The 17,082-nt window shown below is 32.4% G+C and overlaps 1 protein-coding gene across 5 annotated transcripts in view; it reads left to right on the forward strand.

Annotated features, from left to right (window-relative positions):
- LOC110615646 (nuclear pore complex protein NUP205) overlaps positions 1-13,678 on the forward strand; it is a 47,858-nt gene extending 34,180 nt beyond the window's left edge. For all 5 annotated transcript variants that reach the window (XM_043956435.1, XM_043956436.1, XM_021757636.2 and 2 more), the window contains 10 exons: positions 4,232-4,396; positions 4,473-4,610; positions 4,860-5,003; positions 5,156-5,278; positions 5,384-5,479; positions 5,604-5,741; positions 5,848-5,948; positions 11,864-11,983; positions 12,548-12,680; positions 13,458-13,678. In XM_043956435.1, the coding sequence (XP_043812370.1) occupies positions 4,232-4,396; positions 4,473-4,610; positions 4,860-5,003; positions 5,156-5,278; positions 5,384-5,479; positions 5,604-5,741; positions 5,848-5,948; positions 11,864-11,983; positions 12,548-12,680; positions 13,458-13,541 (1,242 nt within the window). In that variant the 3' untranslated portion in view covers positions 13,542-13,678. The remainder of the gene's footprint in view (positions 1-4,231; positions 4,397-4,472; positions 4,611-4,859; positions 5,004-5,155; positions 5,279-5,383; positions 5,480-5,603; positions 5,742-5,847; positions 5,949-11,863; positions 11,984-12,547; positions 12,681-13,457) is intronic.
- Positions 13,679-17,082: the final 3,404 nt, after the last annotated feature.

Here is a 17,082-nt window from a genome sequence, read left to right on the forward strand (position 1 = left end):
GTCTTTGTAGAAATATAATATTTTGTTATTGTCTCACAATAGAGATTACAACCTATTTATACATGAGAGACGGTATCTAAACAGGAAGGAAAATCAAGCCTATGATTATACAATCCCTAAGATTAAGCAACTGACCCATCTATCAATATTTACTTCCTATATTACCATATTTATTTTCTATAACTTATAACACTCCCCCTCAAGTTGGATCATAAATGTTAATCATGCCCAACTTTTTACATATATAATCAACTTGAGTCCCATTCAGAGCTTTAGTGAAAATATCTCCTAATTGTTCTCCAGTTCGGATATGTCCTGTTGATACTATCTTTTGTTGGACCTTTTCACGAATAAAATGACAATCAATCTCGATGTGTTTAGTCCTCTCGTGAAATACTGGATTAGAGGCAATGTGGATAGTTGCTTGATTATCACACAACAACTTAGCAGGCATTGAATTTGTAAACCCAACTTCTTTCAATAGTTGACGTATCCACAAGATTTCACAAACGGCTTGTGCCATGGCTCGATATTCAGATTCAGCACTAGAACGGGAGACCACATTTTGCTTCTTACTTTTCCATGAGATCAAGTTACCTCCCACAAAAACACAATACCCAATAGTTGACCTCCTATCAACTTTCGAGCCTGCTCAATCAGTATCAGAAAAGCATTCAATATTTGAGTGCCCATGGTTACCATAGAATAGGCCTCGCCCTGGGCCCCTTTAAGGTAACAAAGAAACTGTCCCAGAGCATCCCACTGGGCAACAGTAGGAGAAGACATAAACTGACTTACCACACTCACTGAATATGCAATATCAGGACGAGTCACCGTCAAATAATTCAGCTTGCCAACTAATCTTCTATACCTTCCAGGATCTGCAAATGGCTCACTGTCTTCTGTGGTAAGTTGAAGGTTAGGGGTCATTGGGGCACTACAAGGCTTAGCACCCAATTTTCCTGTTTCTGCCAACAAATTAAGAACATATTTTCTTTGAGATAAGAAGATGTCTTTCTTACACCGGATAATTTCGATCCCCAAGAAATATTTCAACGAACCCAAGTCCTTTGTATGAAACTGTGTTTTAAGAAATTCTTTTAGGGATGTGATGCCAGCAATGTCACTTCCTATAATAACGATATCATCCATATATACTACAAGTAGAATTACTCCACTAACATAATTTCTATAAAACACTGAGTGATCATACTTACTCATCTTCATTCCAAACTGTTGGACCACCTCACTAAACCTGCCAAACCATGCCCGAGGACTCTGTTTCAAGCCATAAAGGGATTTTCGAAGTCTACAAACTTTACCTGACTCCCCCTGAGCAACAAAACCAGATGGTTGCTCAATATAAACCTCCTCTTGAAGATCACCATGAAGAAAAACATTTTTAATATCCAGTTGATGCAAAGGCCAATCATGAGTAGCCGCCAAGGAAATAAACAATCGGATAGATGCGAGCTTGGCAACTGGGGAGAATGTATCAGAATAGTCAACTCCATAAGTTTGTGCATAACCTTTGGTCACTAAACGGGCCTTGAGGCGAGCAATAGATCCATCAGGGTTTACTTTCACTGCAAACACCCATTTGCACCCAATAGCCCGCTTTCCTGGGGGCAAGGACATCAACTCCCAAGTACCATTAGTGTCAAGGGCCATCATTTCCTCTTCCATTGCAGCACGCCAACCAGGATGGGACAAAGCCTCAATAACAGTTTTGGGAATTGAAATAGAATCTAAAGCAGTGACAAAACAACGAGAAGAGGAGGATAATTGATCATAAGAGACACAAGATACAATAGGATAAGTGCAAGTACGTTTACCTTTGCGAAGAGCAATGGGCAAATCCAAATCAGACAGTGAAGGATCAGTGGGAGCAGGATCGGTCGACGAAGAAGCGGGTAGCGGAACAGAGTCAGAGTCTTCTAAGCGTCTGGAATACACATGAAAGATGGGAGAGCGACCTGGCACATGAGCGAAAGGTGTAGGAGTAGTCTGAGGAGACAGAGAGCGAACAATGTATAACAAGAGGTCATCTTCCTCTTCCTGGGTGTTATAAACAGATGATGGCGGAAAAAACGGAGTGGACTCGAAGAATGTTACATCCGCAGACACAAGATACCGATTCAGGTCAGGAGAAAAACAATGATACCCTTTCTAACGTAGAGAGTAGCCAAGGAAGACACATTTGAGTGATTTGGGATCCAATTTAGTAACCTGTGGACGAACATCACGAACAAAACAAGTACAACCAAAGATACGTGGCTCAATAGGAAACAAAGATTTAGTGGGAAACAAAATGTTATAAGGGATATCACCATGAAGGATGGAGGAAGGCATGCTATTGATCAAAAAACAAGCAGTGGATACAGCATCAGCCCAAAAACATTTAGGTACCTTCATTTGGAATAAGAGGGTCCTGGCTACTTCAAGAAGATGTCGATTTTTTCTTTCAGCAACTCCATTTTGTGAAGGAGTGGCAACACAAGAGAACTGATGAAGAATCCCTTTTTGTAACAAATAAGATTGAAATTCCCCAGAGAGATACTCTTTAGCATTATCACTTTGCAATATACGGATGGAAGTATTGAATTGGGTTTGGATTTCAGCATAAAATGCATAAAAAATAGAAAATAATTCTGAACGACTCTTCATTAAAAATAACCAAGTAGTACGAGAGAAATCATCAACAAAAGTAACAAAATACTTAAAGCCAGACTTAGATAGAACAGGACAAGGACCCCAAACATCTGAATGGACTAACTCAAAGGGGGACGAAGCCCGTTTATTGACTCGAGACAGTGTAGGTAAACGATGATGTTTAGCAAATTGACAAGACTCACAATCTAGAATGGACAAAGAATGAAACTGCGGGTATAACTTCTTCAAAGCTGAGAGAGAAGGATGCCCCAAACGACAATGAATATCAAAAGGTGTTAAACGCGTGGAGCATACCAAAGATCGAGGAGATCGAGGTAATTGCTAATCCAAGACGTAAAGACCCTCTGACTCACTCCCTCTACCAATAATCTGCTTCGTCGAATGATCCTAAAAAATACAGTGATCAGGAAAGAATGAGACACAACAATTCAATGCACGAGTGAGTTTACTCACGGAAAGCAAATTAAATGCAAACTTAGGGAGATATAACACAGAGGATATAGAAAGAGAAAGGGTTAAATTGACATGACCAAAACCCATGACAGAAGATTTAGTGCCATCAGCAAGAGTAACATAAGAAGGCGATGTATAAGACTCAAGATTGGACAAAAGGGTAGAATTACCTGACATATGATCGGTAGCACCAGAATCAATAACCCATTTGAAGGATGAAGATACAAGACATGCAGTAGAGTTACCTGACTCGGCAATTGCAGTGATAGAGGAGGAATTAGAGGATTTTAGATATGCCTAGTATTGGATGAATTGTGCATACTCATCTGCAGATATAAAAATTTCTTGATCGGAAGATCCATTCAATTTGTGTTTCATGATTTTAGTCATCATAGGAATCACATCAGTTACGGTGGTAGTTTTAACTTCAGCCATAAGGACAACCAACCCAAAACCATAGCAACAAAAGAAATACAAAATCAAAAAACAGTACCCGGCGTGAACAGTATCAATGAACAGTACCACGTGAACAGTACCGATGAACAGTGCCAATGAACAGCACCGTGAACAGTGCCGATGAACAGTATCCCCGAATATGAATAGTACCTAAAACACCTCCACCCAACACCCGAATGACAAACAAACTTCAGATCTGACAAGGGGACGGTGTGGCGACTCTAACGACGGTGAGATTCAAATGTTACCCTTTATGGGTAACCCAAATGAATAGAGCCCTAAGTCTCCAAAAAAAATTTATAACTTGACGAGAGAGAGAAAAAAATTAAATCTCTACGAGAAAGGCTTTGATACCATATAGAAATATAATATTTTGTTATTGTCTCACAGTAGAGATTACAACCTATTTATACATGAGAGACGGTATCTAAACAGGAAGGAAAAATCAAGCCTATGATTATGCAATCCCTATTTACTTCCTATATTAACATATTTACTTTCTATAACTTATAACAGTCTTATTTGTTGTTTTAATTTGCTATGGGTTTCCGCTCCTAAATTCCTCATTTTTGTGTCTACTTTGCTTGATATACTCCAAGTTGTTTGTGTGTATTGGATTAATAGTTTTTTCTTTATTTTTTTTATTTAGGATTTTAGGCATTCCCTAGACTCATTGCAGCGAGCATGCACTGTTGAGGCTGAACTTGCATTATTGTTGAGAATTAGCCATAAATATGGAAAATCTGGGGTACAAGTATTATTTTCAATGGGGGCTTTGGAGCATATTGCCTCATGCAGGGCAGTTAATTTGCAGGTGATAATATTTTCTATCTTCCAAAGTTGTAATTGTGGCAATTGTTCATATAGACTAAAGCTAACCAAACTAGCAGGGAAGTTTGAGGCGGCTTGATCCAAAGATTCGACGAGATGCAGCTGTGGATATTGACAAACAACGGATGATCACAACTTCAATATTGAGATTGGTGTTTTCATTGACTTCATTGGTTGATACATCTGATATTTTTGAGGTTGGTCATCTTTCTTTTTTCTGCTGTTGGTTTCTCATGCAGTTTGTTGACAATTTTGGATTCCTCACGCCCCAATCATACTTGGTGTTTTCATGCATATTTGTGCTTGAGTTTGATGTCAATTTTTTAAATTCTTTCTTTCCTTATTGTTTGTTCTTTTCATTCTGTTCAAAAAAGCACTTCTTTCTCCAAATTTGTTTGTTTGGTGCAGAAATATAGCTGAGTTGATTTGAACTGTGTGTTTGGCAGGTGAAGAACAAAATTGTTCGTGAACTTGTAGGTTTTGTCAAAGGACACCAATTATTGTTTGATCAAATTCTTCAGGAAGATATCTCTGAAGCAGATGATTTGACAATGGAGCAGATAAATCTTGCTGTTGGCATACTTAGCAAGGTAAGGACGTTGAAAGTGCATGGATCGTGAGTATAATGGTAAAACAAGTTGGGTGGCCTTTGCAACTGATATCTATGATGTGGTGGGAAATGTGAATGGTGCTCAAATAATCTGTTCTCATAGTTTCAGTTTGCACTTTTTCTTGTCTGTAGGTGTGGCCTTATGAGGAGAATGATGAGTTTGGTTTTGTTCAAGAGCTTTTCAGTATGATGCATGCTCTTTTTTCTGTTGAGACAGAGGCACTTACTTTAGGGAGATCAGTGCAATCTTCAGAGGTATATGCTTATGTTTCTTTTTGGGAAAACTGATTCAAACAGCAGTAAAATATGCTTGTGGATTATGTCTTTAACTTGTTTGGTTGTTTGTTGAAAAATTATCAGGCTAAGAGGAAGTTGGAATTGAACTCATGGCGGTTGTGCTTCAGTCTGAGCTCTTATCTATATTTTCTGGTCACAAAGAAATCATTGCGACTCCAGGTGTGTGTATGAATACTGAGCAAGTAGCCTTGGTGTATAATTTTTCATGCTTGTGAAACTTATGGTATCATTATGCTTAATGAATAAAAAATATGATATTTCTGGTGAATATTATGCATCACAGGTTTCAGACCACCCGGTGGACTACCATTCTCCCACTGGGCTGCAGCAGCCCACATTGATTTTACTTGGTTCTCTTCTTAGTTCTATAACAAGTTCCCTTGAAAGAGCAGCAGACGAAAAATCTTTAATACTTAATAAGGTATTGCATCGTTAAGAATAAGCATTAGCCTTTTCTCCCTCTTACAATGCTTCTAGCACTTTTTGGTCATTAGTTAAAAATGATCGAGATGTGTGTGGTGTTGCAGGTTCGGGACATAAATGAGCTATCAAGGCAGGAGGTGGATGAAATTATCAACCTGTGCGTTCGGAGAGAATGTGTATCATCATCTGATGATATACAAAAAAGGTTATTTGCTTTTTGCCTTATTTACCCACTTTTTTTTATGCGATTGCCTGTACGCTGTGTGGATAGTAAAATTTTTTATATTACTATTGTATGATAATATTTTTATAAAATAATATTTCTTTTCGTATAAATTCACTCTGCCTACTAAAAAACAAAATATTTCCTCTAAAATTTTAAACTCAAAATAGTAATCAAGCACAAATCCATGCACTATATATCAAACTCTATTGCAGCAAAGAAAATTAAAATTTTAGTACTAATTATCATATATTATTAATATCTAATAATAAATTCTATTCAAGGAACTATATTCTTAGGAAAATAAAGTTTATTAAACTCCAACAGTGGTGGATGACAGATGACAGTGGTGATGGAGGAGGAGAATCATCTGATTTATCATAATACTTTTCATATATGGCAATTTCTTGAGTGTTAAAATCTAATATGTCAATTATGTTAGGCGAATACTATTTTGTAATGTTGCGAATGACACAACATGGTATAAATATATTTTAATATTGATAAAGAATAGGATGATCTCTTCAAAATATGTAGATAACTCATTATCCAATTTTAATCTAGCCAATAGGGGTGAGCTAGTTGTCGAGGGTTGAGCTAGTTGTCGAGGGTTGTGCAATAATGCATCTCATGCTAAATACTAAGAAAATAATAAAAAAGAAAAGTTTCAGCACACGAGCCATTTGAATTAAAAATGAAAGAGAAAAAATGAAATGGAGAGAGCTGAGTGAAGAAATACATGAAATAAGGATTATGCTGATGAGTTTTATATAGAATGGATAATGAAGGTTACATTTTTGTGGAAAGTAAAGAAACTAAAAGTATTACAATCATTAATATAATAAATTGCAATAATTTAGGTGTAATAATGTGGTTGTTTAATATTTATAACACTTGATTTAGAGTATTAGAATCACAATTTTATTTTTTATTATACTTTTATTATTTATATTTATCAACTTTTTATAGTTATTTGAATTGAATAAAATCTTAATTTGATAATATTTTATACAATTAGTTCTATTAATTCTTTAATTATTTTATATTTTCATCACAATTAATAATTTTAATCAATTGTATATATTTATTCTATATAATTATACACATCGTATAAAGCTTTTGTAATTAAATTATATTAGTTATGATTTTATAAAATTGTCAAATAAATAAACAACAATACTGTAAGATAATAAAAACTTTTTATATGGCCCTTTGTTATAGAATTATTGCTATACGGTAAAAATATTTTTTTATTGTCCAAACATCTTTTTATATGATATTTACTCAATTTTTATAAATATATTTTTAATATTTTATTTATTATTAAAATAAAAAAATACAATAAAGTTTTTTAACAATAAAAATACAATAAATTTTTTATTGCAATATTAATAATATAATATATTAAAAAGTAGTAGGATATCAAAAGGTCATATAATAGTCACAATAAATATAATAAAAATTGTATTTATTGTAGTAGAAAATCAAAAGGTCATACATTAATAGTGATTAAAAAAATAATAAATTGTATTTATTACACATACATTAATTTTTATTTTATATAGAAATAAAATTAAAAATATATATAAAATTATTAATATATTTGTGTTACATATATATAGGATTAATTGTGTCACTTGGCAGTCTTTATAAGTTTAATAGTAACACTTATCAATCCCTTATCAATCTATTTTAAAGTTCAATTATCTATAGAGAGATAAATTTATTAATGATAGAAATATAATTAAAAAGACATGTTATAAGTTTAAATATATTATTTTTCACATTTTATTGTTAGGAAGATAGATATGTATTAATATTTTATTGACTATTTTAAAGATATAGCTAGTTTTTAGTTTTAGATTTTTTTAATTATAAATTAATTTATTATATTAAAAATATTATAAGAAATTAAAAAGTCACGTACCAATAATAATGGTAAGAAATTTAAAAGTCATATATAAATTGTAACAATAAAGAAAATAAATTGTATTTATTATGGGCATATTAATTTGTAACATTATTAAATATAAAAATATAATTTAAAAATAAATGGCACAAATGTATAAGTTTAGATGTGTAGCTTGGTATAAGTACATGAACTTAAACATGCTACTTATCAATATCTTCATAACCTATTTTAGATCCCAAATTTATATAGATATATAGATTTTATTTTTGTTTATCGTACAAAAGTAGTTGTTTTAGTAATACAGCATCAAGTTCAATCATTACTATGTATACTCAAGCAAAAGAAAACATTGAAATAGGTATCAACTTTTGGGGCAAGGAAGCCTGGTTCGTAAAAAGAAAATCCGGCTTCACTTCTTTTGGAATGCAATTGGTGCTGTTGAGCACCAAACTTGCATGCCCATGGTTAAAACATTAACACTTAATCATTGCAGAAATCAAATAAGATTAAAATTCCCCAGAGAGATACTTTTTAGCATTATCACTTTGCAATATACGAATGAGAATATTGTATTGGATTTGGATTTCAGCATGAAACGCACAAAAGATAGAAAATAATTCTGAACGACTCTTTATTAAAAATAACCAAGTAGTACAAGAGAAGTTATCAACAAAAGTACCAAAGTACTTAAAGTCAGATTTAGACACAGTAGGACAAGGACCCCAAACATCTGAATGTACTAACTCAAAGTAGGGGAGAGCATAAATCGGTTTGAGCCGAAAAATCGAACCGAACCGATCAATTTCGGTTTAATGGTTCGGTTAATCGGAATATTCAGTTCGGTTCGGTTCGGTTAGTATTTTCTAACTTATTCGGTTTTCGGTTCGGTTCGGTTTAAACATATTAAATAACCGACAAACCGAATAACCGATTTTATATATAATTTTATTATGTGAAATACTGATTTTATACGTATTTTTAAATTTTATATGGATTTTTATGGATTTTTATGGATTTTTTAAATATTATCATTATGTATTCAGACAATATTTATTGGTAAATTTATGTGAAGTATTTATTAAATTATTCTACTGAAATTAAAAGTAGAAAATTAAAAAAAATTACAAATTTCGGTTTGAATTGAACCGAATCGAACCGATTTTTATTGGTTCGATTCGGTTTGGTTATATTTTTATAATTTGTTTTTTCGGTTTTTAATATTTTTACAATTCGTTTTTTGGTTTTTTCGGTTCGGCTCGAAACCGAACCGACCAATTGCACAGCCCTAACTCAAAGGGCGACGAAGCCCGTTTATTGACTCGAGACACTAAAGGTAAACAATGATGTTTGGCAAATTGATAAGACTCACAATCTAAAACAGACAAAGAATGAAACTGTGGATATAACCTCTTCAAAGCCGAGAGAGAAGGATGCCCCAAACGACAATGAACATCAAAAGGTATTAAACGCGTAGAACATGCAAGAGATCTGGGTAGTTGCTGATCCAAGACGTAGAGACCCTCTGACTCACGCCCTCTACCAATAATATGCTTCGTTGAAAGATCTTGAAAAATACAGTGATCACGAAAGAATGAGACACAACAATTCAATGCGAGAGTGAGTTTTACTAACAGAAAGCAAATTAAATGCGAATTTAGGGAGACATAACACAGAGGATACAAAAAGAGAAGGGGTTAAGTTGACATGACCAGAATCCATGACAAAAGATTTAGTACCATCAGCAAGAGTAACATAAGAAGGCGATGCATGAGACTCGATATTGGACAAAAGGGTAGAATTACCTGACATATGATTGGTAGCGCCAGAATTAATAATTCATTTGGAGGATGAAGATACAAGACATGCAGTAGAGTTACTTGAGTTTGCAATTGCAGTGATAGAGGAATTAGAGGATTTCAAAGATGCCTGGTATTGGATGAATTGTGCATACTCATCTGAAGGGGTCTCAACTGCCATATGCGCCATTTGTGTGCGCTGATTTTTATTCTGTAGAACAGTACCCGTGAACAGTAGTGATGAACAACCGATGAACGGTGCTCGTGAACAACCGATGAACGGTGCTCGTGAACAACCGATGAACGGTGCTCGTGAACAGTACCGATAAGCAGTACCAAAAAAAACACCACCACCACCCAACACCCGAACGGTAAACAAACCTCAGATCTGACAAGGGGACGGTGTGGCAACTCCAGCGACAGTGAGATCCAAATGTTACTTTTTATGGGTGACCTAAATGAATAGAGCTCTAAGTCTCAAAAAAAAAAATTTAAACTTTGACGAGAGAGAAAAAAAAATTAAATCTCTATGAGAAAGGCTCCGATACCATGTAGAAATATAATATTTGTTGTTGTATCACAATAAAGATTACAACCTATTTATACATGAGAGACAGTATCTAAACAGGAAAGGAAATCAAGTCTATGATTATACAATCCCTAAGACTAAGTAACTAACCAATCTATCAATATTTACTTCCTATATTAACATATTTACTTCCTATAACCTATAACAGAAACAAATAACTAATAATGTAGACCATACTTCAAAAAGACGGTGACTGGTTTAAAATTAATATTTGCAAATGAGAAGATTAAACTCTGCCCTTATGTGCTATACTCAGTCAAGTCTATGATTATACAATCCCTAAGACTAAGTAACTAACCCATCTATCAATATTTACTTCCTATATTAACATATTTACTTCCTATAACCTATAACAGAAACAAATAACTAATAATGTAGACCATACTTCAAAAAGACGGTGACTGGTTTAAAATTAATATTTGCAAATGAGAAGATTAAACTCTGCCCTTATGTGCTATACTCAGTCAAACACTTTGTCCAACATTTAGTTATTTTGTTTGTATGCTGTAACATAAAGGTATTTCCGTGATTTCTTCTAGTAGCTCCATAAAATGGAGTTGTCTAAAGATTCATGCAACATTCTGAATTCTGGATAGGTACTAACTTTTGCTTTCAGGCAATCCTTCTCAAGGAAAATAAGTGCTAGTCAGGCCAAACAGGTCGACGTTGTTGAGAGTTTGATGGGACATGGATTACTCTAGAACCTTGGGGAAGAGGGAGGAGTGTGATATCCTACACTCCCTCTACCTCTCCCTCCCCCCATTAAAAGAAAAAAAAAAAAAAAAAAAGAAAAGAAAAGAGAAGAGGAAAGAAAGAAGGAAGGAAGGAAGAAAAAAGAAGTAAAAAAGTCCAATGTATTGTATGTTGGTTGCTGTTTTAGATAGTTGTTTCAGAGTGATATAAATTCACATGCCCTCCACCAGTGCCATCCAATGTTTAATCATCAAAGAGTAGTAGTATAGATCCGAAGGGGAAAAGTTGTAGCCCAACAATTTGACTGTTCATAAAAACTCATTTACTGTAAATCTTAAATGGAATGATGAATGTTGCTCTGCTGTCCTCGTATTCCTAATAACATTCTTGTGGTGGAGTGGATTGGATATGATAGCTCATTGCGAATTCTTTAATTTGGATTGAAAAATAAAAGAGTTCGCTTTAACCATCGAGAGTAGATAACTTGTTCCTTGTGGCATTCTTTCTATTGCATTCTATCTCATCATATAACATTCTGTTCTGCGGTATTTAAGAATTTTTTCAGTTCTTATAATTGGGTTCATTTAGTGTTTTGGTGTATAAGAGATTAGCACTCACAATATTTTCTTCTCCCCAACTGATGATGTACTCTATTGACTATAGGTTTTATTGTTTGTTCTTGGTGTACTTTTAATCTTCTGTTTCTATGAATGAGGTGCACAATCATTCATTATTGTTTTTTTGCAATTAAGTGGTTCATATGTGACTGATGAAAGTTGGCCATTAATGTCTTATCACCCTCTCAGTTGGTTCATTATACTGTTTCTGAGGTCTTCATGGTGGAACATGATAGGAATATGCTTTTCATGTTGGAGTAAAAACCATCAATATGTTCTCTTATTTGCAGGAGATATACCGCAATGGTGGAAATGTGCCAGGTGGCTGGCAATCGCAATCAGCTAATTACCATATTACTTCCACTAGTGGAGCAATTGCTAAATGTTATTCTCATTCACTTTCAAGACAGGTCTCTCTCTCTCTCTCTCTCTCTCCTGTTTTTAAGCAATGTTCTCCCATTCTTGTACGTTTTCAGTCTGGGAGGGTGTTGCATTATAGCTGTTAGAATTTTTGCAACTTCTGGGGTGCTAAAGTGTCCAGATGCATGACACTTTTTTGCATTAGGGGTTTGAGAAAGGTTAAATATATGCATATATTCTTTCGTGCTGGAGTAGATTGTTTCTACAAATTAGAGGGTGTTGCATTATAGCTGTTAGAATTTTTGCAACTTCTGTGGTGCTAAAGTGTCCAGATGCATGACACTTTTTTGCATTAGGGGTTTGAGAAAGGTTAAATATATGCATATCTTCTTTCGTGCTGGAGTAGATTGTTTCTACAAATTAAACCCTGATTTCTTACCAGCAGATTGCAGTGACCAATCTTCTTGCCAAACACATGGCTTGTCTTGAAATTTGCTCGGACATTTAATTGCAAAGCAGTTCTGGTAGTATTTAGCTGAGGATGACCTATCACTGGTAGAATGGTCGAGTATAACAACTAAAGTTTATCTTATTGATGTGGTTTTTCTTGCCAGCTCTGTGATATCTGATGCTAATGCTAATGGAGCTATGAAAGCAATTGGTATAAAGTCCGACTCAGAACAGGACATGTCTTCATTGTGCGGAAAATTGGTTCCAGCTTTAGAACGTCTTGAGCTAATAAGTGAGGTATGCAGCTTCCTGAAATATCTGTTTACAGCTTATAGCTAGGTGGGATATTCAAATTACTGAAATATTGGTTATCGGAAGTTGTCCAATGAGAGGGAAATTTTCTTGAGCAATTGAGACTCTTCGTGTTGTGCAAGTATAGGAATGTTTCTGGTTGCTTCCTCTTTTTTTCCCAATTGTTATTTGTGCGGTTGGAGCTCATGCCAATGCCATCTATCCGAGCACACTTGAAATTTTGTGTTTGTTTTCACTGCTACATTTTAGTGTATGCAGCAGCATTGTAGCAAAGGTTATAAGATTATTGCCTTATTACTGCTGATGCAATAGTTTGGCAACAATTTAAAATTATTATAAAGAAAATTTAATTTTTCACTATGTATATTAATATATTGTAATAAATAATTTTTGAATGCATAATACGATTATAATGCTAGCTGCTGCACTTTTTTATCTGTTTTGAAAAGATAAGTAAACCGTTGTTTTATTTTATACTACAACGGAGAGAAGCAGCGGTTTTCAAACCGTTACTTTTGATTTATAGCTACTGTCTTATGTACATAAGGCAGTAATTACAGCCGCAGCTTTAAACCCGTTTTTATTATAATATTTTTTATAGCACTGAAATTTAAGCTTTGTTATAAAGGATTGCTAGAACTATTAATAGACTTGGGATTTCAGCATAAATCACATGCGTCTTCAATCCTATTAGTCATGCTATTGGGTGTTTTTTTTGCCCGACAACTTTTTTCTTTCTAAATGATGGTTATGTTATTACAGGACAAAGTTGGCCGCAGACTTAAAGTGTTTCGCAGATTAGTGACATCACTCAAAGAAAAGGCAATTCAGAGGTGGTCCTTGTGAGATCCTTTCAGGCACTGTCGATGAGTATTTCACATTTTTGGTTATCTTAAGAGTATTTATGCTGACAAGAAACCAGGTCAATGTTGTTCATTGCTGTTGTATTATATGTTTATAGTAATAACAAATATAATTTTTTAGCTCGGTATACAATTTTTCTTTTTCTTTTTCTTTTTTTTTTTTAAAACAAAAATCTAATTCAATGTTTATGTTGTAAGCTCCTTGAATTGCATAGCTGGATAAATGAGGTTGGTTATATCATTTCAATTGTACAATGAAATGTAAAATTCGCCCCAAGAACACTGAATTTGAATTGTGACAAAGTAGGTAAATAGTTTTGATTTAAACGAAGGAACTGAAATTAGGGGCCTTTTGCTTAATTAGGTTAAAAAGGAGAAATTTCCGAGCACTTTAGGCAACGTTTTTTCTTTTTTTTTTTTCTTTGAAATGGAAGAAAACCTGTAATTCTTACCGTGTCTAGTGTACTAAAATAATTGGAAGAAAGTATAACAAAGGCGCGTTAAGGGTATTAAAATTAAAAAATAAGAATAATAAATATTACGACATGTTTATATAATTTGCAAAAAAATTAATGTATATAGGAAATTGCTATGAGTTCTTGAAGTATGAGAAATCAAGAGTAAAATATCACTATATTTTTGAAATTTAATTTAATTAATTAAAATATCTATGTATTAATGAAATTATATTAAAAAGCCTTCACGATTTAATTATTGTAATTTTTGAGACATCCGTCCATTAACTGCTGTTCGCATGCTAGTCACATTGCAAAAGATTTTAATTAACCTTATTCAAAATAAAACTCCAAATCATATTAGGACAAAACAATACTAATGAGTCCAAAACCTTAAAACATAAAAAAATTCTTCTCAAATACTTCGTAGTCACCATTGAGGAGCTGTGCCATAGAATTTTTTAAGACATTCTCTTCTAAGTTTACAGACACAATATTTGATCGAGTGTTCTAGTCATAACAAAAAGATAATTAATAGTCAAAACTTATCAAGCAAATTAGTTTCTAATTGCAAAATATGAAAATATTGTACTCCACATATACCATTCTAAACCTTAATAGCTTATTTTCCTATAGGGACTACATTTCTCTCTTCTCTCATTCTGTCTTTAACGATCTCTGGTGCTTGGTAAACTTCTTGCATATGGCTTTAGTCTTGAAAGTGAAGTACTATCCCAGTAACTAAACAAAAGAAAAACAAAAGTTAATTTGATAGAAAAAGAAAAGTAAATGAAACCAGTCCAAGCACACAATTCTACAAATGAACTTCCAAGTTTCAAATATATGGTTATGAATAAAACCGACTCTAGGTGCCACTTCTTCATTGTAGGATAAAAGAAAAAATTATGGTATTTACTTTTGTAAAGACTTCAATTTGATTATCAAGTGTTGCCAATAGCTTTATGGCATCAAATGGTATTCATAATCAATTTATTTTCCTCTTCAATAAGGAAATCAACACTACATTTTTCTGTGTTTCTTATTAAGAGAGAGAGCTCTCCATATTTGAGAGAGAGCAATTATGTGGAAAATAGCTAAAAGATAAAGAGTTGGAATAATTATTATCGTATCATTATAATTTACTTTAACCAATTAAAATACATTTATAGTTTTAGAATTATATTAAAATTTTTATATTTTTATTTCTTCACTTAAATAAATATTTATTAATTTTTATCAATTTTATTATTAATTTATTAATCAAAATTAAAAGTATTTTTGATATTGTGTTTGTAGTGTGTCCTAACTAACTAGAATATTTTTAGTTTTAAATTATATTAAAATATTCTTATATTTTTATTTTATTAATTAAAAAATTATTAATTTTTATCTATTTTTATTGTTAGTCTATTTGTCAAAATTAAAATTTTTTTTATATGTTTAAATTGATCTCTATTAAATAAAATTCACCGTCCTATGAAATTAATATTTTAATATGTTTAAAAAAATAATTTTAAAAATTATAAAAATAAATTTTATTAATAAAAATATTATTTTAATATAAAAAATATTTTATTATAAAAAATAATATTATTTTATGTATAAATTTACTTTTAAATAAAAAAACAAATAATCGAGCTTATATAGCCAAGGATTTAATTGAATTCAAATTAAAAAAATTTTAAATTTTAATTAATAAATTAATAATAAAAATAAATAAAAACTAATAACTGTCTTTTTTATATAAAGGTATTTAATGTAATTTTAAAGAATTTTTTTCTAATTTCTCTAAAAAAAATAAAATAAAAAAAATTCAGTTATATTTATGTAAAAAAATTTATTTTAGTAGTGAGTTTTTTTTAATAAAAAAAGTGAGATAAAAAAAAATGGATGAAAAAAAAATCGTTTCGGTTGTTTGATTTAAAAAGAAAAATAAAAGAGGAGAGATGTTAAAATTTAGTGTTTTACTCGCGAAATATCATACTGAATTCAAAGAGAATCCCATATACGTCGATTCTTTTCTTGTCATTATAATTGAATATTCAAGTATGAATCTTTTCGATAAAAGACTCCAAATCATGACAAATCAAGCAACTATCACTTAATTTAAGGCTTAAAATGAGAACTATATTTGAGAAGTATGGGATAATAAGGAAATAAGTCACACTCTCTTCAATACATGTTAACGCACAATATAATTTCAGATCGCGTAATGCATGTATGGTCAAATTGCATTTAGGTCAATTTTATTATTTTGATATTTTAGTATTTTGTGGGATCTGTTTCAAATTAATTTGGCCTAAATTAGAAGCCAAATTCGTGCAGCCCATTTAAAAAGGAGATTTCTATAATACAATTTAGAAAAAATGATATTTAATGTAATCTAAATTTCACTAGATACCCTTCCTATATTATAATTACACATTCCTACACTTGAAATAGGGTTTGGAGGCTATAAAAATACCCACGGAGCCAATGAATAAAAATGATGTTATGAATAATATTTATTTTTTCTCCATTATTTAGCAACTTATCAAAATTTAACCTTATAGTGTTCTTATATGAATCTCCTTCATACTTAGTGAACTTATCAAGAATTTTTTGTGGTGTTCTCGAAGCTGGAATCGCTTGATTATCTATATTTCTAATCACATTGATTGGTTAGGAGTGTAGCAGAGCAACTTTCGCTTGATTATCTATTATCTATATTTCTAATCACATTGGTAGGTTAGTGATATGGTAGAGCAATATTCACTCTATTATTTATATTTTTAATCACATTCGTTGGTTAGAGGTATAGTAAACTTTATTTTGTTCTTTATCAAGTTATATGGCGGCGTTTAGAATGATACGAGTAAGGAAATAACATGATACTTTAAAGATGTAAAAGGGAAAACTCCAAATCATGACAAATCAAGCGACCATTACTTAATTCAAGGCTTACGAGGAACTATATTTGAGAAGTATGGGATAATAAGAAAATAAGCTACACTCTCTTCAACACATGCTGACGCACAATACAATTTTAAATCACGTAATGCATGTATGATCAAATTGCATTTAGGTCAA

This window comes from Manihot esculenta, chromosome 5 (assembly GCF_001659605.2).
Source record: "Manihot esculenta cultivar AM560-2 chromosome 5, M.esculenta_v8, whole genome shotgun sequence".
Classification (NCBI taxonomy): domain Eukaryota; kingdom Viridiplantae; phylum Streptophyta; class Magnoliopsida; order Malpighiales; family Euphorbiaceae; genus Manihot; species Manihot esculenta.